The following is a 24,349-nucleotide window of genomic DNA, read 5'->3' as shown; positions in this document are numbered from 1 at the left end:
ATGTTGTTAGAATATTTGATATGCAGATATACAGTTATGTGCAGGTGATGTAACGTATTGAAGAAGAGGCAGGACATGTTAAAGAATATAAATAAAATATGGATATAAGTAGGAATGGATGGATTGAATATTGCACATGGTTGTGTTGACAAAAAGGAAAGTATTTGGGGGCAGTTTGAACTGTTCATGAGGTGGATGTCCTGAGGAAGAAAACCGTTCCTGTGCCTGTAATATTACTTTACTTCATTTGTACAACTGTTATTTTACTTCATGTAAGAGAATATAAACCATGTTCAGTGCAGTCTAGAAAAAGGTGAGCAGAGAGCACCACCCAGTGTTAGAATAAAAGCAGTACAGCCTGTGTGAATAAACTCAGATGTAATTACAGTAAACTGCTAACAGAGGTCACTGTGTATATTCAATTATGATCTTGACCTGTGATGAATGCTGTTTATTCTGACACAGAACTGCATTAAGACTGTATACATGTACACAAGACTAGATACATACAATTTTACAACAGCAATTTAGTCATCAGTTTTATTTGTAAAATGAGTTTTCAAGCAAAACATTTCACAAAAAAATATTTTTGCATTTTAGATTAATAGATACTGTAGTATTGTGACACTGTGGTTGCCAAAAGTTAGTGGAACATGATATTTGATATTTGTGTTGTAATGCAAAGACACTTGCACATTTTTAAGTCCCTCTTAGGGCCCGCTGTATGTATGCATTTCACAGTTTCAGCTTGTGCTTATGCGATGTCACTTTAATAATGAGTTTTGCGTTTTGTGGGTTTCTCTGATAACCCTTTTTTTATTTTCAGAGCAAGCGTGTGATGACAGGGCGTTAGCAACTGTTAAGGGTGTTAAGGGTGTTGCTGCTTACCTCAGGATGTGGTAGTTTCAGAAGTCCCCCCTCCTTTATCTTACCAAAACATTGACAGGATGGTAGAATGCAAAAGACAAATGAAGAAACTGTGTGAATCTATTTAGATGGTATTTTCAATCTTTCTGCAGGGTTCTGTTGAAGACACAGTCTAATGTATAGATAAAAAGGAAAACTGAAAAAAACAAATCAGATAGTTTTCACTCTTGATTAATCAAAGGTTAAAACACATGAAGACTATTCAAGCACAAACTTGATAGTTTCAACAGTAATCAACATTAACGTGGAGTACAAAACGTGTGTGAAGAATATGGATCATTATTGTAATTATATACAATATAATGCACATCCAAAACATTCTCCATTGAGAAGTGTGTGGGCGGGTTTGGGTGGTTTACGAGGACTTTTCTTTAGGTTATAAACTAGTAATTACAAGGGTGTTATGCTATAAATGTGGTTTATGAGGACATTTCTAGTATCCCCATAATTTAAATCACTTAAAAACATATTAAATGATGTTTTATTGAAAATGTAAAAATGCAGAAAGTTTTTGTGAGAGTTAGGTTTAGGGGTAGGGTTAGGGTTAGGGGATAGAATCTATAGTTTGTACAGTATAAAAATCATTATGTCTATGGAGAGTCCTCATAAACCACAAATACCAACGTGTGTGTGTGTGTGTGTGTGTGTGTGTGTGTACATGTTTATGTTACATTGTGGGGACCAAATGTCCCCACAGGGATAGTAAAACCTGAGATCACCTACATTGTGGGGCCCAGCCAGCGGTCCCCATGAGGGAAATGGCTTATTAAACATACTAAACGATGATTTTTTGAAAATGTAAAAATGCAAAAAGGTTTCTGTGAGGGTTAGGTTTAGGGGATAGAAATTATCATTAGATCTGTATAAAATCCCCACAATGATATAAAAGCAAGTTTTGTGTGTGTGTGTGTGTGTGTGTGTGTGCGTGTGTGTGCGTGTGTCTGTGCATGTGCGTGTGCGTGTGCGTGTGCGTATGCATGTGTGTGTGTCTGTGCGTTTATGTATGTGCGTGTGTGTGCGTGTCTGTGCGTGTGTGTGTACATGTGCCTGCGTGTGTGTGCGCGTGTGTGAACGCACTTTCAAGCTAAGCCCAGTTCTCTGGCTATTCCGTGAGGGACTTCTCTTCGTAGCGCTTGCGGCGTCAATCTTCAGCCTGCTCTTGATGCTGTGGAGCGCTACACTACTATGATGAAGCCCGTCCACCAGAAAACGGCCACCAAGATTTACCGTATCTATATGATGGTGGTGCTGTGCTGGATTATCGACGTGTGTGTGTGTGTGTGTGTGTGTGTGTGTCTGTGCATGTGTGTGTGCGTGCGTGTGTGTGCGTGTGCGTGCATGTACCTGTGTGTGCGTGTGTGCGCGCGCGCGCGTGTGTGCCTGTGTGTGTGCGTGCGTGCGCGTGTGTGCGTGCGTGTGTGTGAGTGTGCGTGTGTGAGTGTGCGTGTGTTTGAGCGTGCGTGTGTGTGCGTGTGTGAGTGTGTTAGTGTGTGTGAGAGAGAGTGTGTGTGTGTGTGTGTGTGTGAGAGAGTGTGTGTGTGTGTGTGTGTGTGTGTGTGTGTGTGAGAGTGTGTGAGTGTGTGGGTGAGAGTGTGTGAGTGTGTGTGCGTGTGAGTGTGTGTGTGTGCATGTACGTGTGAGTGTGTGTGTGTGAGAGTGTGTGAGTGTGTGTGTGCGTGCGTGTGTGAGTGTGTGTGTGTGCATGTACGTGTGTGTGTGTGTGTGTGTGTGTGTGTGTGTGTGTGTGTGTGTGTGTGTGTGTGTGTGTGTGTGTGTGTGTGTGTGTGTGTGTGCATGTACGTGTGTGTGTGTGTGTATGTGTGTAAGTGTGTGTGTGTGTGTGTGTGTGCATGTACGTGTGTGTGTGTGTGTGTGTGTGTGTGTGAGTGTGTGTGTGTGTGTGTGTGTGAGTGTGTGTTTCCACCCAGCTGGTTGAGGTGAACTGAAAACAGTAAAGGGAGTAGGCCACTTATTGGTCATCTGGGTTTCCTGTTTGCTGACTGGCTTCTGAGAAATATTTGGTTACTCCAATTTCAAAGCTGTTGTAAGAATATTGGTGCTGCATCAGTTGTATTTAAAGGGTCTTGCAAAAAGTTGTTATTACTGCAACACGTGCCAAATACAAATCGGTGAAGGAACACAATGAACTCTCTTGCTGTGTGAAACTTTTATTGTTCCTCCAAGGGGAATTTTTGTTGCAGTTTCTAATAACATAAAACAAAACTGTCAGTTTTGCACTTTTTTTATAACTAACTTAAAAAAAAAAAAAAAAAAAGATTACATCTTGTATTATCAGCCTAACAAGTTGAGTACAATCAGACCATTTGTACAAATAAAATGTGCTTATTTGATTAGTGACCAATACAGAATTTCTTGCTCATTTTATATCAGAACTTTCATTTGTTTTCGTTTTTCAAAATCCACTATTTCTGGGTCACAAATTAAATGTGTTCAAATGTGTTCATTAAATGTTGACTGTTTTGTCTAGACAGTGATAAGAGAGACTTTTCAACCTAAATGTTTTGACCTTTTAAATATCTTATACGGATTGTGTTAGGTGCCTAACAATGTTCATGTCCAAATGGTATTGTATGCAACGTAACATGATTATTACATGGCAATCCATGATTTGCTCATATTGTGTCACGATCATTTTAGAAGGTGTACAAACTAAGAATTGTTTGCTTTCTCCATTGGGTGTGTCACAAATCTGCAAGACAGCTTCCTTCCTTGTTACTGCATGGTATAAAGATGATCAGAGAGCCAATCCTCAAGCCTTCGGCACCAGAGCTCAATTGCTCAATATTAATTACATCAGCATCACTATTAACAGGTGAGTTAAGATCCTTAAACAAAATCCATAATATATGATTTTCATGTTAAAATGATAATTTATTTGTAACATATTAAATATGTTTTGTAATATTTAATATTTAGTGGCAATTTAAAGCAAAACAAATGTTTGTCTTTTTCATATTGTTTTTTTTTTTTTTTTTTTTTGGGAATGGCTTTTAACATTAACTTTCTAATTATTTCAATCAAATTTATTTACACATCCATTGTGGTTACCGTATTGCACAGCCACGTGTTGGCACTTTAAACGTGCCAGATTGAAATACAGACTAACCACAAATACAGTAGTGAAACTGGAGGTATATAAATGCATCTTACACATGGTGAGCTGAAATCAAATTGTGTTATTTACCTCTCTCTCTGTGTGTGTATATATATATATATATATATATATATATATTTGCACATTTGCACTGCATGGGGGGGGGGGGCAATTAAAGACAACAGGCGTTCATTTCGGCCAAAATACGGGACATTTGCAACACTGTGATTAAAGATATGTGATGGTATTGCACATTCAAGCATAAAACCAGGAGGGACTGTCCCTGCAATAAGTGTAGAAATCCCTTCAAATCCAAGATGGTTTGGCACCAAATGCACCTGTTAGAAACCACAAGAGAGCCTGGCAGAAATATGCTTTTCCCCACAATCACTTTTTTGAGTGACCGTGATTTTACCAAGTGGCATGGGTTCCTGAAATTATATTTCAATCAATTTATCATACTTAGGGTTAGGTTTAAGGATAGAGTTCTGGGGTTCAGGGGTTTCAACAAAATTCTTAACCTACTATTTCCCTCAGATTTAATGGGTACACTCAAAAGAAATGGTCAGTTTTACTTAATCCTCCCATTTTCATATTACTCAAAAATCATGTAACCAAGGGAACTTAAATTAACTGAGTTGATTCAACAACAAAAAAGTGTCTTGTCAGCTTTACTTAATCACTGTGCATTGGAACAACATGAATGTTTATTAATTGGTTAACTGAAACTGGGCAGAGGATTTCTAGTTCCCAGCATGGGTTGCATAGGACTCGACAGGGAGATTTAATGTTAAAATTGAGTGTGTGTGTGTGTGTGCGTGCGTGCACGTGTGTGTGCCTGTGTGTGTGCGTGTGTGGGAGATTTGTTAGTGTTCAAAGATTTATTGTGTTGAAATCTGGAAGAATTTATGTTGTAGTTTTGAGGGTTTCTATCATGGTGAGGAGTGGAGATTGAGCCTATTGAGGACCAAGACATACCATTGAGTTTTTTATATATTGCTTTATGCATTGAGGAATTGCTGTGCAAACTATATCATAGTGACCAAGTTGTACCCAGTAGTGCTTCCCACCAGCATGTATTTAGCATACACTGTAACATATCGCTAAAATCAAATTGATATGTTTAATTTTGTTGTGTTTACTTGATTCAGCTATGTTCCCTCTACTTGAAATATTTAAGTTGACATTATATGGTAATTTTATTTCATGAAAACTCATTTCAAACATGTGGAACCACTGTCCATGACTGAATCAAGTTCAGCCAAAGAGTTATTTTAATGGTTAAAGGGGTAGTTCACCCACAATGAAAATACTCAGCCTCATGTTGTTTCAAACCTGTATGACTTTCTTTCTCTTGTGGAACAAATGAGGTTAGGACTATGTCTGTGTGATAGGAATGTTGTTCCAGCACCATCAAAAGATTTTATCCAGGAAAAGGTTCTACTTAGTTCTACGAAATGGCTGATTTTTTAAAATTGTATGTATTTATTTATTTATTTTAGGGCTGTTTCAATTAGTGAACCCAACTCAATGAATTAACTGTTGAATTTACTGTTTTCCATCAGGGTATTCTGAGAGGAAAAGGATCTCCAGGACTTGTTCTCAGGTGACTGATCCTGGAGCTGGAGTCTGATTGCCTGGAGTCTGATTGAAAGAGGGTCAACCCCAGTGAGATTCAACTCCACGCTCATAGGTCTCACACCATGGAGGTCCTGCGTTCGTCCAGCTCCGCCTCTTCCTGTCCAGACGTCCACAATTGGAGTAGTAGCTACAGTGTCATTCTGGAGCATTACAACTTCACCAGACGCCTCCAACACCGAAAACCCTCAAAGAGCGGCACCAGCGTCATCACGGTCCTGTTCCTTTGCTTCAGCGTCTTCATCATCCTGGAGAACCTCTTGGTGCTGCTGGCCGTCTTGTTTCGCGTCCGCCTACGCCATCGTTGGATATTCATTTGCATCGCCAACATCGCTCTTAGTGACTTGCTAACAGGTTCTGCTTACGTAGTGAACATCTGCATGTCAGGTGAACGCACTTTCAAGCTAAGCCCAGTTCTCTGGCTATTCCGTGAGGGACTTCTCTTCGTAGCGCTTGCGGCGTCAATCTTCAGCCTGCTCTTGATTGCTGTGGAGCGCTACACTACTATGATGAAGCCCGTCCACCAGAAAACGGCCACCAAGACTTACCGTATCTACATGATGGTGGTGCTGTGCTGGATAACGGCACTGATTATCGGCTTCCTGCCGTTGATGGGTTGGAACTGTGTTTGTGACCTGAAAAGGTGCTCTACACTTCTGCCGCTCTACTCCAAGAGCTATATCCTGTTTGCTCTGATCATATTCTTCATCATTCTACTCACAATTGGAGCTCTCTATTTTGCAATCTACTGCCACGTTCGAACCAGCACCGAGATGATGTCCGTTCGCAGCCACAAGCGTTCGTTGCGGCTCCTGAAGGCCGTCATCTCCACCGTTGGGGTCTTCATGGTGTGTTGGGGCCCCTTGTTCATCCTTCTGTTGGTGGACTTCTTCTGCTACTCTCGAACTTGTAGCACTCTCTTCAGTCCAGATTGGGTCATTGCACTAGCTGTGCTCAACTCCGCAATGAACCCGCTAATTTACTCGTTCGGCAGTCTGGAACTGCGTAAAGCTATTTCAACCCTCCTCTGCTGTTGCTGCTTGAAGGCAAGACTCTGCGATCCCAAGACATTCATGTCTAAGGAAACCTCCAGCACTTCAGGGAGTCGGCGCAGCAGCCTGTGCAACAGCTTCAGCAAGATGCGAAATCTGAGCACCAGTCCACTGCCAGAACCGAAGAACAGCAAGAAAACACGCCTCAGCTCCACCACTTCTTGTTTATCTGCGTCAAGCGGTTAGGCCACAGGTGTTTTTCACCTTCACCACAGGAACTGCACCTACTCCTCCTTAGGTCTGAAACGCTTCAGTGTGGCTTCACCCGTTCAACAGCTGACGTCAGTTTCCATGCACACCTTTATATTTTGCAGAGACTCAAATGTTGCTGAAAGGACAAAAAGTTTGTGGGTACTAGGGACAGAACAAAAATGTGATCTTTGGGGTGCATTTTGAACTGCAGGGTGGGCAATAGGTTCTCTTTTCGTCTTACCATTGTAGCACCCCTTGGTTGTTTCACATTCTGACTGGGGATGGGGGTGGAAGGTTGGGAGACACAAGGACGATCTAGTGGGGCTGTGCACCCCTTAGCAATCCCCCCAACCCCAGCCATGGTAGGTACCATAAAAGTGTACAGCGGCACAGATGAATTATTATTTCCACAATAATGAATGTGGCTTGATTATTGTAGCTTGAGTTTGCATTTCTGTACAAGATTAGGACTGAGTGAAAGCAAGAAGTCAGATTTGTAAAATGGTCAAATAAACAGTTCTGTTCATAGTTGTGTTTTCTAAGAGAATGTAAAAGGTATAATTTAACCATTGAAAAAAAAAAAAGAGTCTATTTTCATATGTTACAGAAAGAGATGTTTATATTTGTACATGCACTTTTAAAGTTTTTTTTATTGTTTCAGGTTAATATCTGTAATTGTACATGATTAAAATTTTGGAAATAAAAATTGTTCTGAAAGATTTCTTTGGACATCTCTGAGAGTCAAGAATATCCATTGAACACAAGAGGGAGACAATATACAGACTTTGTGAAAGCATGCAGGTTTTTCTTTCAAAGGGAATCATGTCTTTTTATTTCAAACTTAGCTTAGTTGTTCTTTAAGATTCACATGATTTATATCATGTCAAATTCGAAAATTGAGCTTTGATTTCATTGAAATGATCACATATTTGTAGATTCCCTTGAAGATTTTTATTATACCTTAAAGTGTCTATTTCTGAGTCAGGTTAAGGCTCAAACAACATGCCTTTAGGGCTGTAAGGCAATATGTTCAGATACAAGCTGAAAGCAAAAAAAAGATCTGTGTTTTTAAAAATAAGTTAATTGTTTTTTAACAGCCCCCAAAGCAGCTAGACTTCATTGTAGTAGTTAAAAGCATTCCTGATCTAACATTTTAAGCCCTGTCAATAAAGACCATCCATTCCAGGAGAAATGTTCACATAACAACTATAATGATATTTCATAGCAGGGGTTTTGAATCTTTACAGCCCTCACCCACTGCTGTTCCATATTCCAGAGATGATTACAGTCCAGTTTACGACTTTATGACATCCTGAAGGTAACATGGATTTATGGGCTTCTGTTTAGAGGGCGTAAAGTTGCGTGCAGACCGACTAGACTGGCCCACCCTCCATTGCTGAATTAATTGACTTTCACTGTTTATTTAGGTGAAGATCAGAACTGATTTGAATCAATTTCATCTTATTTCAGATGTTTTCAGATAGTCCATTTTGATTACATGTTGACTTTACAGTCAATGCAATTGAATTCAACATTTAAACTGATTGAATAAGATAAATCTATCAACTGGGTTAACAATGGGAAAAACAAACACAAATCAAACTGTATAGTATCTTGTTTAATTTAAAAAGATATTTCTTGTACAAAATTTCCCATCTGTATAGCAAGTACAGTAATTAAACAGCACAACAGAATACATTTCAAACACTTAAAACATGACATTTGGCACAGATGTGAAATTCTTTTCTGAAACTTCCCTTGCGCTCTCTGGATCGTGACCCAGAAGGATCTATGGACGGCCGGTTCTGTGGGTTCCTTCACACGGCTTTGCTGCTTTATTGCACAGCTGGTCTCATTCAACTTAAACCAATTATAAAGTGCACAGCTTTGGTCTGGACCACAAACACACTGACTACATGGTGGCGGAGGCAACAAAAGAATATCCAATAACTTAAAGAGTCCACGTCACGAAATCTGGTCAGTCTCTAAGCTTATGATAAAAGGCATCTGAGATTGCTGTGAAACTCAAATAAGAGGCTTTGCGCTTTCATCCCTGCAGTTCCTTCCCACTGATGCATTTATGAACTATAATTGTTTCTGAGTAGCACAAATCTTTCCAAGTAGCTGTCAATGCTGCGGACTGAGGAAAATGGTTCAAGTCAGGCCACAAGACTGATTCTTCTGCGAGAATAATACCTGCAATATAGAATCAATCCATCAGAAAAGCATTAAAGAAGTAGTTCACCACAAAATATAAATTCTGTCATCATCATTTACTTACCTTTATGTTGTGACAAATCCATTTGACTTTCCTCTGTGGAACACTAAAGATGTGAGGTAGAATTGTTTTTTTTTTTTTTATTTGGGCTCGAAAGCAACCACCTAGCAATGCCCTAGCAACCACACAGCACACCCTAACAATTGCAGAGCAACACACACACACACACACACACACACACACACACACAAAAAAAAATGCTCAGAACACCTTAGCAACTGCACAGCAATGTTGTGGCAACTACCCAACACAACCTAGCAACCACACAACATGGCTAAAAACCGTTTAGAGCACCTTAACAACTGAACAGCAGTGCTGTGATAACCACACTGCATAACGTAGCAACCCCATAGCAACATGCAAAAAAAGAATAGAACACCTTAGCAAATGCATTGCTATGGTGTGGGAACCACCCAGCACACACTGGCAACTGCATAGCAACACGATGAAAATGCTCAAAACACCTTAGTAACTGCATAGCAATGCAGTGGTAAACACTCAGCACACCCTAGCAACTGCATAGCAACGTGCTAAAACTGTTCAAAACACATTAGCAACTGCATAGCTACGTTGTGGTAAACACCCAGCACACCCTAGCAACCAAATAGCAAAATGCTAAAAATTTTCAGAACACCTTAGCAACTACATAGCAACATTCTTGGAACCACTCAACACACCCTAGCAACCATATAGCAACACACTAGAAAACAATACAGAACACCTTAGTAACAGCATAGCAATGATGTGGCAGCCACCCAACACTACCACTAACAAGTAAAACAGGCTAAAAAGCATTTAGAGCACCTTAACAACTGCATAGCAATGCTGTGACAACCACACAGCACACCCTAGCAACTCCATAGCAACATGCTAAAACATTTAGAACACCTTAGCAAATGCATAGCAATGGTGTGGGAACCACCCAGCACACCCTAGCAACTGCATAGCAACACGCTGAAAATGTTCAGAACACCTTAGTAACTTCATAGCAACGCTGTGGTAAACACTCAGCACACCCTAGCAACTGCACAGAAACACTCTAAAAATGGTCAGAATACCTTAGCAACTGCATAGCAACACTGTGGCAACCACCCACAACACCCTAGCGACAAGGTTTGCACAGGCAAGCACCACTCATGTTTATATATATATATATATATATATATATATATATATATATATATATATATATATATATATATATATATATATTTAATAAATTGTCAAAAATCTCTTTTATTTAGCAATTCTTCCTTTAGGAATTCGTTTGGAAATAAGCTAAAGAAAACTATTGCTACTACCAATACACTAAAATAAAATAAAAATCCTCTTTTCTAGATTTATTTTACTTAAAAACATTGTAATGTAATCGAACAGATTTCCATATAAATGTAAGGCCTGGGCATATCCAATATTTAGTTACAGCAAAAGAGCAAAAAAGAAAAGCCAAAGTTAGACAGGAGGGTGTGAACAGTCTTGAGGTAGATTTATGATGCACCCGATGTCCTCCATTTTTCATACGAATAAATGAAAGTGACAGAGCGACCTAAAATAAGTCTCTCACCATAATTCATTTTTACTATCTATAACACCGAAGAACATGTTGAGACACTGCAGGCATATATTCAGCCAAAACCAGCTGGACATATATCTTCATACATTACAGCAGAAACACTGAAATATCTTGGTCATCAAGTTGAGCTCCTGCATCCCTGTGGCCTTGCTTGTGTCGAGAACACAATTAGATGCTAAAAATATGGATATGGCCATCATCAGTATGTAGAAAATTCATCATACTCCATGCCTTGAGTTCTAATAGTTAACCATTCATATTTCATCAAGGTCGGTTCCCTTGGAAAACGTATTTTATATTCACTGATGACAGATGTTGATGTACACGAAATATAGAGAATATTGTTGAAGGAAAGTCAAGCAAACTGTATGCTGATTTTAGGATATTGAAGCATGATGCATGCTGATTGGAGCAGAACAAGGCATGCTTTATTCTGATTGGAGGAGAGTAAAGCTGTGGCATTTGGACCTCATTCCTGTTCCTGCTGAACTGAGCCAGCACTCTATGTACACACTGATACCAGTTTAGCAGGCACAAGAGGGCACAGCCCATAATCAAATCAAAAACAGATTGAGCCCATCACAATTATACAAACCATCTGAGAAGATTTGTCTAGACAAATTACAGGGATGGTCACGATTCCACACCTTTTGGCAGACTCGAGAGAGAAGCCATAATTGAAACAATCTGACTGCAATTTGTAGCTAATTAAAGCTTAAATGTGCAGTTATTTCAGCTGGCAGGACATCGTGTGAAGTTTGGTGTTCAAGTTTGCTGAATTCAGACCTGTGAATTTGTAGAGTGAAAAGATGTTTGACCAATAAAGGATCTAAGTTAAAACGATGTATAACATTTAAAACAGAAGATCTAGAGCACTGCATTATCATCTTGTGCTTATTCGTCATTGTAACAGGATCCGAAGTAATGTTTTGGTGACCGTACCTTTAGTACAACAGTAGTTGAGCATGAATGTCTATTAGCAACTAAGAGTACAGCGACTCAGTGACATAATTACTTTCTGTGTGAACGGGGATTTACTGATTTTTAAAAGACTGGATACACTAACGGTATGATTTGTGTGAAACTATAAAGAATACTAAGAACTGATTCAAATGGACTCCCATTACATTCAGCAAAAGTGGTTTGAAACTGTTTGGCATAATGGTAGCATGACATGTTTACCATGTCCTCAGGGTCGTTTCTAGGCATAGTTGAAATACACACCATTAGCTGGGGGGGTGGGCATTAAATCGGAAATACTCGCTAATACTTCACCGTGCCCACCAAAACTCCGCCCCTTGTTTGTGATCTCGCCTAAGGTGCCACTGCATGTCCTTAACAGTTAATGGAATTCAGATCTGATGCAAACCGTGACTCTGAAGGCCAAAGTATACTTTGGTTTTCCGCATGGCACTATGTCTCACACAGTGCGTGTAATGCTAATTTTGGCAATAGCACAGTATGTGCCGACTGTCCGTGCACAACCCAGTTTTTTTTAGACATGCGACTTTGCGCATCGTCGGCACATGCATCTGGTGCTGACTGTGCTAAAGGAGCATCACAAAGCAGGTTGTAATGCACGTGTCAAAAACGTCCGTATGCACTCACGGTCAAAAGAGTATACTTTGAAAGGCTAAAGCTTTCAACCTAGCCTGAGACGCAATGGCATGTGGAAATTGTCCAGCCAAAACTAAACCATAGTTTAGTTGTCCAGCCAAAACTAAACCTTCCTGTTACACTCCTTTGGCAAGTGTAACAGGAAGCTTGGATGCCCTAACTGGTTTCACCTTTACTGGTAGCCGACACTCTATTATGCCCAATTACTGCCCTTTAGATGCCAGTGCAAGTGGGCGGATATCACCTGCACCCTTTTTCACCAGCACATTGGGTGAGCGTCAAGCAGTTCACTTCAGGCACTGAACTTAGCCACTGTGAACAGTATTTTAAGGGATCAGTGCTCACCAATTAGCTAAGCTCTGTGCCTTGAGCAAGTGATGACTTGATGGACAAACTTGAGATGGGAATGAATGGTCTTAAATGGAGGTGTGAACGGGGTGTGTAATGCATTAGTTAGCAACAAATGGATCATGGGTAATCATACCTGGTTTAGTAACTTTAAGCACCAATCTCGAAGAAAAGGACTCTATTGTGACTTTAGCCAAAGTTTGCGACTCGTAATCCAGCATTATTTCGTTCCGCTATTCTCAACTTTTTCAAAAATACAATCAAGTGTGTTCATGCTGTCAATATGTCGAAAATGTCCATTTTGTTTTTCATTCGTTCACACAGAGCTCAGTCTTAAGGGGCGTTCACACTGACAGCGATTTGCAGAAGCCATTCTTGGCGATGAGAGTTTCCAGCGTTGTGAGTGACAGAGACCGTTGGCGACGCAGTCCAACTTTATGCAAATGAGCAGCAATGTGATATGGGATTTGTAACGAATCATCTGAAAATTATTAGTAGCCTAATACAGTTGAATACTGTAATCGAAATGAAATGCCTGCTAGCAATCAACAGCACAGAGACTCGCAGACCTTCAACGATCACTGTCAGTGTGAATGGGCTTTGGGAGGCGTTTACACAGGACCCATTTTTGCGCAACAGAAGGCACATGTACAGGCCCATTAGCTTCCATGCAACACTGCTAATAATCTCACTCAGTACATTCATGATATTTATCTGGTTGGTTCATTATTTTTAAACATGGAGTCATTACAAGTTGAACTGTTTTAAATGTATCACAGTGTCTCAAGAACGTGGTGTTCATAACGTGAGATGCGACAAAACTGACCGCTGGATACATGTGTATGTTGACCAACAATTAAAAAATTGTGCAAATGCAAGTATGTGTCCTGTGTGAACGGCCACTTTGTTTTATTCAGAATTATGGATTTCAATAGTTAATACGATAATAACAGGTCTAATAACAGGCCTTCCAGTAGAAGCGCTGTAGGTGTCAAATAAGGTTTGCTTCTCCATTTGTGAAACTTGCCAGATGCCCTTTTCCCATTCCTGAGGATACATGATATTTCCAAAGAGATGAGTCATTGTTTGTGTTATTAAGTTTGAAAAACATACCAAGCAGTTGCACTCACATGAACAAAATGGCAGAGAGGTTACATAAACGAAGATGGAATCTCAATTTGTTAAAGCAAGCGCCATGTAAAATTGGTCAATAAAAAAATTTGATTATTACATTTTCAGACGAAAATAGCAAAACATGGGTGGTTGACAGGGTGTTGCAATGCAGTTGCTATGGTGTCTTGGGTGGTTGCTTAAGGCTAGGGTTTACTTCCTTTTTCCACGTGCCAGTACGTCTCACGTGCAGTTGAGCGCTCAGCCTCTCAAAGTATACTATTTTGACTGCAACTGCATGTGCACTACGACTGTTTTGTAATAATATTTTAGCAGTCAATGCTAGGCATATGCGTCGATGACGTTCAAAGACTGTCCCGCACAGTGATAATGACGAAATTTGCGTCACATGCAATGTGCGTGAGACGTACTGGCGCTCAGAAAACCGAAGTATGTGATCAAATGTAGGGTGGGGGTCAACAGTATCCATTGGGAATTGATTTGTTGGTGAATAGTGGCTGGTACGTACCAGAACACAGTGAAAAAGATTACGAAAGCAAACCTTTTTTTTTTTTTGTGCATTGAAGAATTGTGTACAGTAAGACCAAGAATGCGTATTAAGAATTGGCCTGACGTCTAGTCCAGACAAATCTCTTTGGTTCTTTGTCATTTGTTACGCGATATCTGAAATACACCGTGTCAGGTTCCGTTCGATACATGCCAACAGTAGGTGTGGTCACCTGAAGAACTGTGCAGGGGTGGAAATCCCTGGCAATGTGATTTTCATTTCTGTTTATCCACCAAATCACGGTACCAGGAACCCTCCCCACCACAGAACGGAACTGGTGCAAATTCGGGTCCAAATGCACTACAGCTGTGGTCCAGCTGTCCTGGGGTGGCACTTACCCTATGGAGAGAGAAGCAGAGATTGTCAGCTTATCGAAACCCTAGGCTGAACCACCCAGAATCAGCATATTACCACCTTAAAAAATGTAGTGTCCTGAAACCTGGAATGCAATAGTCTGCTCCTTGATATACATTTTCTTGGTTAGCTGACATCAATAAGAATCAAATGTGATTAAACAGCAGATGTTACTGTGCAGATGGCACAGATTGAGCTGCTCAGTCAAAGTTCACCCTTTGAAAGCACTCAGTGGAAAAACAATGCTCTTGTTTTGAATGGCTTGAGAAGTGAGCACTACAAAAAGCTACCCAACAAATTTCTTCCCAGAATGCTATTGTAAGGAAGGGTGAATTTAACTGTAACACAGTGTTTTTTTTTAACTCCCTTCCCTCTTATGGGCTGAAATATCCTCCATAATACAGAAAGAGGGCCATGCAGAGAATCTTGTAGAAAAGAGTTTTTACGGTTTTGTATGAAACTGGCCCTGAGCGTCCAAAACACCTCGGGTCATTTCACGGATCAGATCAGATCTGTTCAATTTGGACATTCCAAACTAGGGGACGGCGAACTTAATTTCAAAGTCATGATGACCGTTATTTTTCATGCTGCAAAAAAATATGATTTATTATTGTTGTTTCCACAACAGTTACATTCCAGGGCCATCCATGCAATGATGTCATAATGGCGCGATTGTACTCCTGTCTGCAGAACTGTCTGATATTGTTTTGCAGAGAGAGAACACATTTTATTATTATATATTATTTTTTTATTGCTGAATGGATAGTTGACATTAAATAATTTCTGAAAGTTTGTCCTGCAGTGTGACATGCTACAGTATACTCGACCTAAAACTTTTTAAGCAGCATTTTGCTAATTCTTTTATTATTATTATGCATGTAGTACCTCTTTAAATAAAAAACTACATGGGATATTTGAACTTTTAACAAATGTATTTGCCACACTGCGGGACCATTCAAAACAAACTAGTGGAGGCTAAGCCTTTTTTTAAAATGGTGAAAAACTATAAAAGATCCTTTAAACATAAACATTCATTCTAAGCAAAAATGTACTGATGTTTATGTCATGGATATGTGTAAACTAACCAAATAAATCTGAAACCTTTGAAATTTCAAAATGACAACTACTGGGAAACTAAAAAATAAGCTCTACAAACTGTAACATATATAAAGCCTATACATTACATTACAACAACACATTATGTTACTATGTTACAATGTATATTGTACTATATAGACTACTGTATATATTGCATTATATTGGGCATCAGATGTGTTACATGCGTCTCATGATATTTGCAGTAAATATTTTAGATATTAAACGTTTATTTAAGATACCAAAGTACGAAGCAGGTAACATAACAGGTAATATTACACTACAATAAGTTTGAATACAATAAGCACTTATTAATCTTTGTTCATGGAATGTTCAACATGTACTAATGCATTTATAAATGAAAAAGTTTTATATGTTAACATTTTTTAATTCATTATGAACTAACCTGAACTATCAATAAACAATTGTATTTTCATTAACTAGATAGTAAAAGATTGTCACGACAAACTTTGATGTTGGAAAGTTTAACCTGTTTTTAAAAGTTTGATAGATGATAGAGAGAGAGAGAGAGAGAGAGAGAGAGAGAGAGAGAGCAATTTAAAGCAGATTAAAGGACTTTTGTGGGTTTGTTTACATTTGAATTTTTTGAAAGTTGGAGTTTGAATTAACGAGCATTCCATTGGGTCGTTTGAACATTCCGTCAATGTAAGTCTAAGGGATTTTTTACATTTTTGATCGTCTGCTGTGTGAAAACCGTGAGTCCAATCAGTTAGCACACTATTCCAGAACAGTCTTGAAGGTCTGCCGAATTTGGTGGATGTAGCTTGGGAGCACTGGTAGGGGTTAGTGTTAGAAATTTTGGTTTTAGCTTAGGGATTTTGGAAAAAACCTTAAATCAACTTGGTAGAATAACAGTATGATAGCTTTGTCACTAATAACTGCTGTAAAAATTTATATTTTGTTCATTGTTAGTTCATGATATCTAATACATAAACTAAAGTTAACTAACAGAACCTTATTGTTAAATGTTACCACAAAGCACTTTCATCAAAGACAATAGTGTGTAGAGACATTGTTGGTCTACATTGGTTTAATGGTGTAGGAAGAGTCTGCGACTGTTAGTCGGCTTTCTCCAGGAAATTTCTTAAGGGATACAGGGTATGTGACAGTGTACTGTGAACACAACACTGTGGTGCCAAATTTTTCCAGCCGAGAACAATGTTAACACCTAATTCCTTTCCTTTGCATTTATAATCAGTAATACTGACAGCTATCCATATTAAAGCACATTTCTTAAAGTGAACAAACAGAGAAAGATGGTTGCCTGAAGTTTGACTTCTATCCGAACGGGGTGCTTTTGAAATATGGGACTTCTCATTGCCAAACACATTTCAAAAGGTCACAGTAAAGGGCTGTGAGTTACATGAAGAGATTATGCACTATGAGATTGTTATTTTTAGTGCTAAACAATCTTCATTTTTGCTGGAACCATTTCTTCAAAGGAATATTCAATTAACAGTATCTATGGTGTGATGTTGATTACCAAAAAATAATTTAGACTCGTCCCTAGCTTATATAAAAAAAGCAGTTACAATAAAGGACTTAAAACGGAAGTAAACGGGGCAATTCCATAAATGCTAAAATACACAGAGTATCAAAAGTATAGCTACAAGATAGAAACATTACACATGTTAACATGATTTTAGTGTGATAAAATCACTTACTAATCTTATCGGTGTAAAGTTATATCCAGTACCGTGATTAAAGGGCAACAAAGTTGTAATATTAGATATAACTTTACACAGATAAGGTTAGTATGCAATTTTATCACACTAAAATCATGTTAATACACATATTGTTTACGTCTTATAGCTAAACTTGAAACAGTGAGTATTTTAACATTTACGAATTGACCTCATTCACTTCCATTGTAAGTGCCACACTGAAACATTTTGCTTTTTTGAAAGGAGTCGAAATTAACTTTAGTGGAAATCAACATAATGTCACAAATGCTGTCCATTAAGCTTAACTTGTATTAAACCCGGAATATTCCTTAAGAGAATACAAACAGTGATGCAACAGAAGTGATGTACTATAATCGAATAAAGGAAATTTTAACTACTCTGAAATGCAACAACATAAAAAAGGTTGATGCTCCAGACCCATCAGCCCTCTAAGGGCTGAAGTCTGACCGCACCACATAGATCTTGGCCGGACTCGTCCATTCAGGAAAAGGTCAGAAGAGAGAAAATCTCTGAGATTGATTGGATAATGGCCATCTGGCCTCATGTTTGAGAGCCGTGAAGGCTAAATGATCCACGGTTAAAATGTCAGATTCTAATAAAAACTTTTCTGTAGGGTTGCGTCAAGATGTTACCAGCACGAGCAACCACATCAGACTGGATGTATTTCACCAGTGATAACTCAAATCTCTAGAATGCATACTAAAATGGAGAGAAAAAAGAAAAACGGGGAACACATATGCCTAGTGGGTTTAAATGTAGTTTTTCCAATTTAAACCTGGAAAAAAACTGAAGGTTTAATGATTTTGAAAGGTTTAAAACAAAGAAAGGTCATTTTAATCTTTACGGTGGCCAGTAGGTTCTCTTGTTCCGCAGTCCGACCAGGGAAGGGGGGCTTGGTCATTTCGCCTTTCAACCGGGGCCGTCAGAATTTGGGGGGGGCCTTAGCCCCGAGCATCCACAAATTGCACATGTAAACTTTTCACCAAAACCACTCTACTGACTAGCCTACTAATATTCTGTCCTTATAAGAGGCCATAGATCAGGGCCGCATCAAGGTGGATGCTGGGGTGGGCTTTAAACCCCAAGTTATCCCTAAGCACCCCCCCAAGCACAAGTGAAGCAAAAGATCAAATTACATCGTCATGGATCTAACCCTAACGAAATGCACTGGAACAAAAGAGACACACGCACAATAGACTCAAATGATTCTACAGAAAATGTCATTTAACTCAAACTTCCTTTGACTTGAGCAATGCAGTGACAGCAGCAATGCATATAAAACTAAAAAGTGCTGACATGGGCCCACTGTGACCTTGTGAATGGGTATAATCCTACCATTCCAAACATGCAAGGTGTCTCAAATTGCAAGCATTTTTCTTCCGGGACATATTTCTCAATGCTTAGCTAAGCGTCACAACAAAGCATTATTGTCCTTGTCCAGTAACTACATTGACCTGTACATACTAATTGTCAAGTACATTCCATTGTATAATTCATTCATTGCAATAAGCGATTCATATTTTGGGGAAAGGGGATATAAAACGACTTAACAGTTCAAATGAAAGTATTTAAAGAATTAAGAGAAGACCAGGTGTTTGGAGCACTAAAAATGTCAAACCCGAAGCCAGTTTAAACGTGTGCGAGCTTGTATTTCAGCACCCACAGCAGAACTTTCCAGACAGACTGTTCACGGCATGCTTATAAAGTAAAAATGGAGCAGTTTGACCTAAAAACTATACAGCTTAAACCAGTCTGTGGTTTGGTGGTCTCCCAGCCTGGCCTGGCTAGTTAGACTGGTCTGTTGATGGTTTTAGAGGGGTTTGGGACACCTGTCAGCTGGTCAGACTGGGAGACCAACTGGTTGAGCATCTAAACCAGCTTGACTGGGAGACCAGCTAAACCATCTTAAACCAGCTAAGACCAGCAAACCACATTAGGTTGGTTTAAAGTGTGTGTTTATTTATTTTATTTTATTTTATTTATTTTTTCAGCAGGGAAAAGAGTTGTGGTAATTTTTATTATTATTATTATTATTATTATTATTATTATTTTGAAAGATAAATTAATACAACTATACACTGTAAATTAAAAAAACAACTATATAAACCAAGTTTCACTTCGGTTTGGGTACTGAAAATCTACAGTACTAAATACAGTAATCAGAGAAAATCCCAAGTCACGTAACCTTTAGTCTGTTTACAACTTCATTAAAAGACATTTAATAAATATAACAAAATGAAAAATGGTTACTTACCCGCATTAAATCATGTTTTGAGAGCGTATAGCGCAGAGTTCACGTGAGGATGTCGAGAATGATGTGAACCTCGCTCACGGGATCATGTCATTTCACATCGCAAGCCTCTGACGCCGGTTTACCGATCCTACTATGACGAAGGCTCATGTATTAATATTCATGAGCTAAGGCATCGCCATTGTACGTTTCCCGAGCGACGTCAAATATCCTATTTAATATTTTAAACCAAGCCTTCGCTATTGGAAGACCAGAGAGCAACGTCAGATTGATTCGATTAATATTTATAAGAGAGCCATTTGCCATTTGACGGATACTCGCTACGTCAGCGTGACCTAATTAATATTCATGAGAAAAACGGTTGCCATAGTAGGACTGGCAATGCGCTCGTTGGACAGAATTGAGGTAAGGAGCTGTTCAATTAATGGATAAAACTCTCACTAAACTTGACGAATTACAGCCCAGACATAATGAATGTTGTCAATCAATCGTCAGGGGAAAAAAAGCAGGATAAAGGTTTACAGAGACGCATCTGATTATCGTCCCAGAGGATCCGCACCGTCCATTTATGAATCACCTCAGCGCGGTTTTCTGGAGATTTCTTCGCCGTGGCAATAACATTAGCCTTTAGCCAGAGGATAAAAGCTTTTAATGCTTTAATGTGCTCTCTCTCTCTCTCTCTCTCTCTCTCTCTCTCTCTCTCAGTCTGTCTTGCTCTCTCTCTCTCTCTTTCTCTCTCTGTCTGTCTCTCTCTCGCTCTGTCTGTCTCTCTCTCACTCTGTCTCTCTCTGTCTCTCTCTCTGTCTGTCTCTCTCTCGCTCTGTCTGTCTCACTCTGTCTGTCTCACTCTCTCTCTGTCTGTCTCTTTCTCTCTGTCTCTCTCTCTCTCTCTGTCTGTCTTTCTGTCTCTCTCTTGCTCTGTCTCTCTCTGTCTGCCTCTCTGTCTCTCTCTCTCTGTCTGTCTCTGTCTGCCTCTCTGTCTCTCTCTCTGTCTCTCTCTCGCTCTGTCTCTCTCTCTCTCTCTGTCTGTCTCTCTATCTCGCTCTCCCTGTCTCTCTCTCTCTCTCTCTCTCTCTCTCTCTCTCTCTCTCTAATTCACCTCATTGTCCCCTCTTTTTGGCCTCCTGACTTATTTATTTCTTAAAGGAATAGTTGAATAGTTCACCTATTGTGTGTCTGTGTACAAGCTTCTGCAGCAATAAGGTTTTAATTGTGAAATGTATTTCAGGGCGAGATGGATGTGAACAGAGAGTGGACAAGAGTCGTTGTTCTTTCTATTTTAAACTTAAAGGCAGAAGATCTCAAGATGATCTTGAACTGAAATGAATACAAAGAGTGTCCACACGAACTGAAGAGTAAGGCCACGCCCACACTAATACATTGTTGTTTGAAAACGCATTCATTTAGCTTTATTTTGGCCTTCAGTCCACATTGAGAGTGTTTTTGTTTTGCGAAAACGGAGCTTTTCAAAAACGCTCTCGCAAGTGGATAAATAACAAAAACACTGTCTTAGCATTTAAATGTGAACAGGGAAAATGGAGATATTCAAAAACGATGACGTATTTGTTGTCATGTGACACAGTCATGTGAACCCTTCAACCCAAAACAATCAAGATGGCGACCCTTGTTTTAGCGGCATTGTTGTGCCTGCTATCCTTTTTGATAGTGTTGTTAAATATAAATGTAACTTTGTACAACCATCACATTGCATTTCTTCAGAGGCGACGGGAAGTTTACTCAGAATTGCTGTCCAACGGTGGAACACAAGCACAAATTGTGTTTCAGACCTTACATGGAAATGACACAGGGCCACACTTACATTGTTTTTGCATGTGCAGTAAGGGGGTTTAAGCGTTTTCAGACATTTTAGTGTAGACAAGCAACTTTTGGAAAATGTTTGAAAATGGAAGTGTGGGGGGCCTGGTAGCTCAGCGAGTATTGACGCTGACTACCACCCCTGGAGTCACAAGTTTGAATCCAGGTTGTGCTGAGTGACTCCAGCCAGGTCTCCCAAGCAACGAAATTGGCCAGGTTGCTAGGGAGGGTAGAGTCACATGGGGTATCCTCCTCGTGGTTGCGATTAGGGGTTCTCGCTCTCAATAGGGCACGTGGTAATTTGTGCATGGATCACGGAGAGTAGCATGAACCTCCCGTGCTGTGAGTCTCCGTGGTGTCATGCATGGCGAGCCACGTAATAAGATGCACGGATTGACCGCCTCAGAAGCGGAAGCAACTGAGACTTGTCCTCCACCACCCGGATTGAGGTGAGTAACCACGCCACCATGAGGACCTACTAAGTAGTGGGAATTGGGCATTGCAAATTGGGAGAAAAGGGGAAAAAAGAAAAAAAAAGAAAAGGGCAGTGTGGACGGAGAACGAGTGTGGATGAAAACGCTATTTTAAAATGTATCCGGATTAATGTTAACATAGCCTTAAATGATCTGATCTTTTCGCAATTATATTATATAACAGGCCATTTCAGATCTCCTTCCAGATAACTAAAAAAACACAAATTTAGCTTACTACTGACATATCAATGACACTACAATTTTGTGGCAACTAAATCTCATATAATATTTTTTTTAGTGCTGTTGAAGTTAACGCATTGACTGTCGGGAAAACAGATGGTGGGAGATATTATGCTGAGACCTTCAACAAGCATTTTATCAGTGTAGCACAGTGGCAGAACATTACCGAAAAGCACAGATAGCACTCCTAACATTGTAACATCATTGCAGCGGCAAGACAGCTGTCATTTGAACAACAGCTTTGCATTGCGAGGCGCAGTGCGAGCTCGAGGCAAATGTTGTGAGGCGTGGTGCATGCACAAGTCAAAAGTTGCGAGGTGCGGTGCTAGCACGAGGCAAAAGTGGCGAGGCACGGTGTGAGATGAAAGAGTGAGCGCGAGGCGATCGTCTGTGTTCAGCGACTATTACCGGGTCCTTGAATAACGTATAACGTGCCAGTAAAGGCAGCCGGTGGATTTTCTGGTGCCCCCCTAGGGAGTTGGTGCCCTACGCAGACTGCTTAATATGCATATAGGGAGTGCCGATACTGATTACCGGCTAATGGAAACCCTGCTGCTGTCTCTATGGTTCTGTCACAGTGTCTCTGTTTGATAGTGCACTAGCCAATGCAAGTTGGAGACATTGCTGGAACCCTGCAGGTAATCTACACTGTCATTAACCCATTTAATCCCACCGGTTACAATTGTGACCTGGGTCTAAAAGAGTTTTTGATGTATTTTGCACAGAGTTGTCAATTGTAAATTACAGTGCAGACTTTTTTGCATGTCTGTCAAAACTCCATAAAATAAGCAAATAAATCCTGTCATAATTACAACATAATTACAACTACCATATTCATGATCATTTTCTGTTGTTCAACTCTGTTGGTGGGGTAGGTTTTGTGTGGATGACTGAAAAATACATCTGGATGAAGCATGTTTTGTGCACTCATGTTTATAAAGATATTGCGATTAATCGCGATTAACTATTAAAAAAAGTATGCGATTAATCGCGATTAAATATTTGAATTGTTTGACAGCCCTAATTTTTTCCAATCTTTTTTAGACCTTCTGTGAAAGCCACTGTATAATGCTTACAGTGAAATGGAGCAACAGCCTTTAGTTTGTTTGTTTTGCCTGTCTGTGTGCCAGCGTAGTGAAGAAGTGTCGCTTGTTTTGGTCCAAGTGGGCAGTAGGCATTAGGATGCCATGCCAGCCTGTTGCTCTGCTCGGAAGAAACGCCCACAGTTAACACACAAACACACACTCTTAACATAGACGAAAAAAAACACGGTGCCATGTACATCGGAGACCTTGGTGGTATGTGGCAGACACCCAGCGCTACAGCCCACTGCAGTGTGCCAAAAAGAAACCCTCTGTTCATGAGTTCATAGACAGACTAAACAAGGGAAAAAATTGGTCTTGTTTCACTTGAAAAGATGCCAGGAAATAAGAATTTTTCATGATACATGTTGCTTGTTATATGTTTTGACCTGATGATAAACCTGAAATTGGTTGGAATACACAGTCAAAAAAGTTGACTTCACCAATTAAAACATTTGCTGCAATTTACATTGGACTACACACATTTGCAAGGCTCCACCATGTGGTCAAGTTGTAAAATTGTTGCCAAATATAATAAACCAATTCCCAGAAGTCAACCACTGTGTCCAAATTTGAGGTACAGTTTAGAATGTGATATGTTTAAACCTACCGTAATACCTCGCTCAGCAGAAGCACATGCATATTACACATGTGTCTTAGATCTGTATGAATCTATGTATAAGGCAAGTAAGTCCAGCAGCACTGTCATGCATATTGCTTTGTAAGCAGGGCTTGTACTTGGATGTGATCTTTAGGGCATGGTGGGGGTGGGGGTGATGCATTTTGGCTTCTAGGGTAGGCAGTAGAGAGATCACATCTGTTTCAGCGTGCTTCAACGTGCATCCTCTTAGCATAAAGTCCAACAGAACTGCCTACACTGGAGGCTTAAGACCACATTTGGGCCTCCACATCTGG

At 39.8% G+C, this 24,349-nt stretch overlaps 1 protein-coding gene and 1 long non-coding RNA gene across 2 annotated transcripts; one reads left to right on the top strand and one right to left on the bottom strand.

The window, feature by feature from the left end:
* The first annotated feature begins 3,623 nt into the window (after positions 1–3,623).
* Positions 3,624–9,384, top strand: s1pr4 (sphingosine-1-phosphate receptor 4). The gene is made up of 2 exons (XM_051695398.1): positions 3,624–3,760; positions 5,608–9,384. Exon 2 carries the CDS (start codon positions 5,746–5,748, stop codon positions 6,916–6,918), a length of 1,173 nt encoding a protein of 390 aa, XP_051551358.1. The 5' UTR covers positions 3,624–3,760; positions 5,608–5,745; the 3' UTR covers positions 6,919–9,384.
* Positions 8,522–10,395, bottom strand: LOC127439239 (uncharacterized). The gene is made up of 2 exons (XR_007896888.1): positions 9,206–10,395; positions 8,522–9,120 (listed from the first exon to the last, which is right to left on the bottom strand). It is a non-coding gene; the product is annotated as an uncharacterized LOC127439239 (long non-coding RNA).
* Between the last annotated feature and the right edge of the window lie 13,954 nt (positions 10,396–24,349).

This window comes from Myxocyprinus asiaticus, chromosome 50, assembly GCF_019703515.2.
Source record: "Myxocyprinus asiaticus isolate MX2 ecotype Aquarium Trade chromosome 50, UBuf_Myxa_2, whole genome shotgun sequence".
Lineage (NCBI taxonomy): Eukaryota > Metazoa > Chordata > Actinopteri > Cypriniformes > Catostomidae > Myxocyprinus > Myxocyprinus asiaticus.
Note: the sequence above shows the minus strand (reverse complement) of the source record. Positions and strands in the feature narration are given on the sequence as shown.

Excerpts from the sequence above, each read along its gene's own strand:
- s1pr4 (XM_051695398.1), top strand. The coding sequence starts at position 5,746 with ATGGAGGTCCTGCGTTCGTCCAGCTCCGCCTCTTCCTGTCCAGACGTC.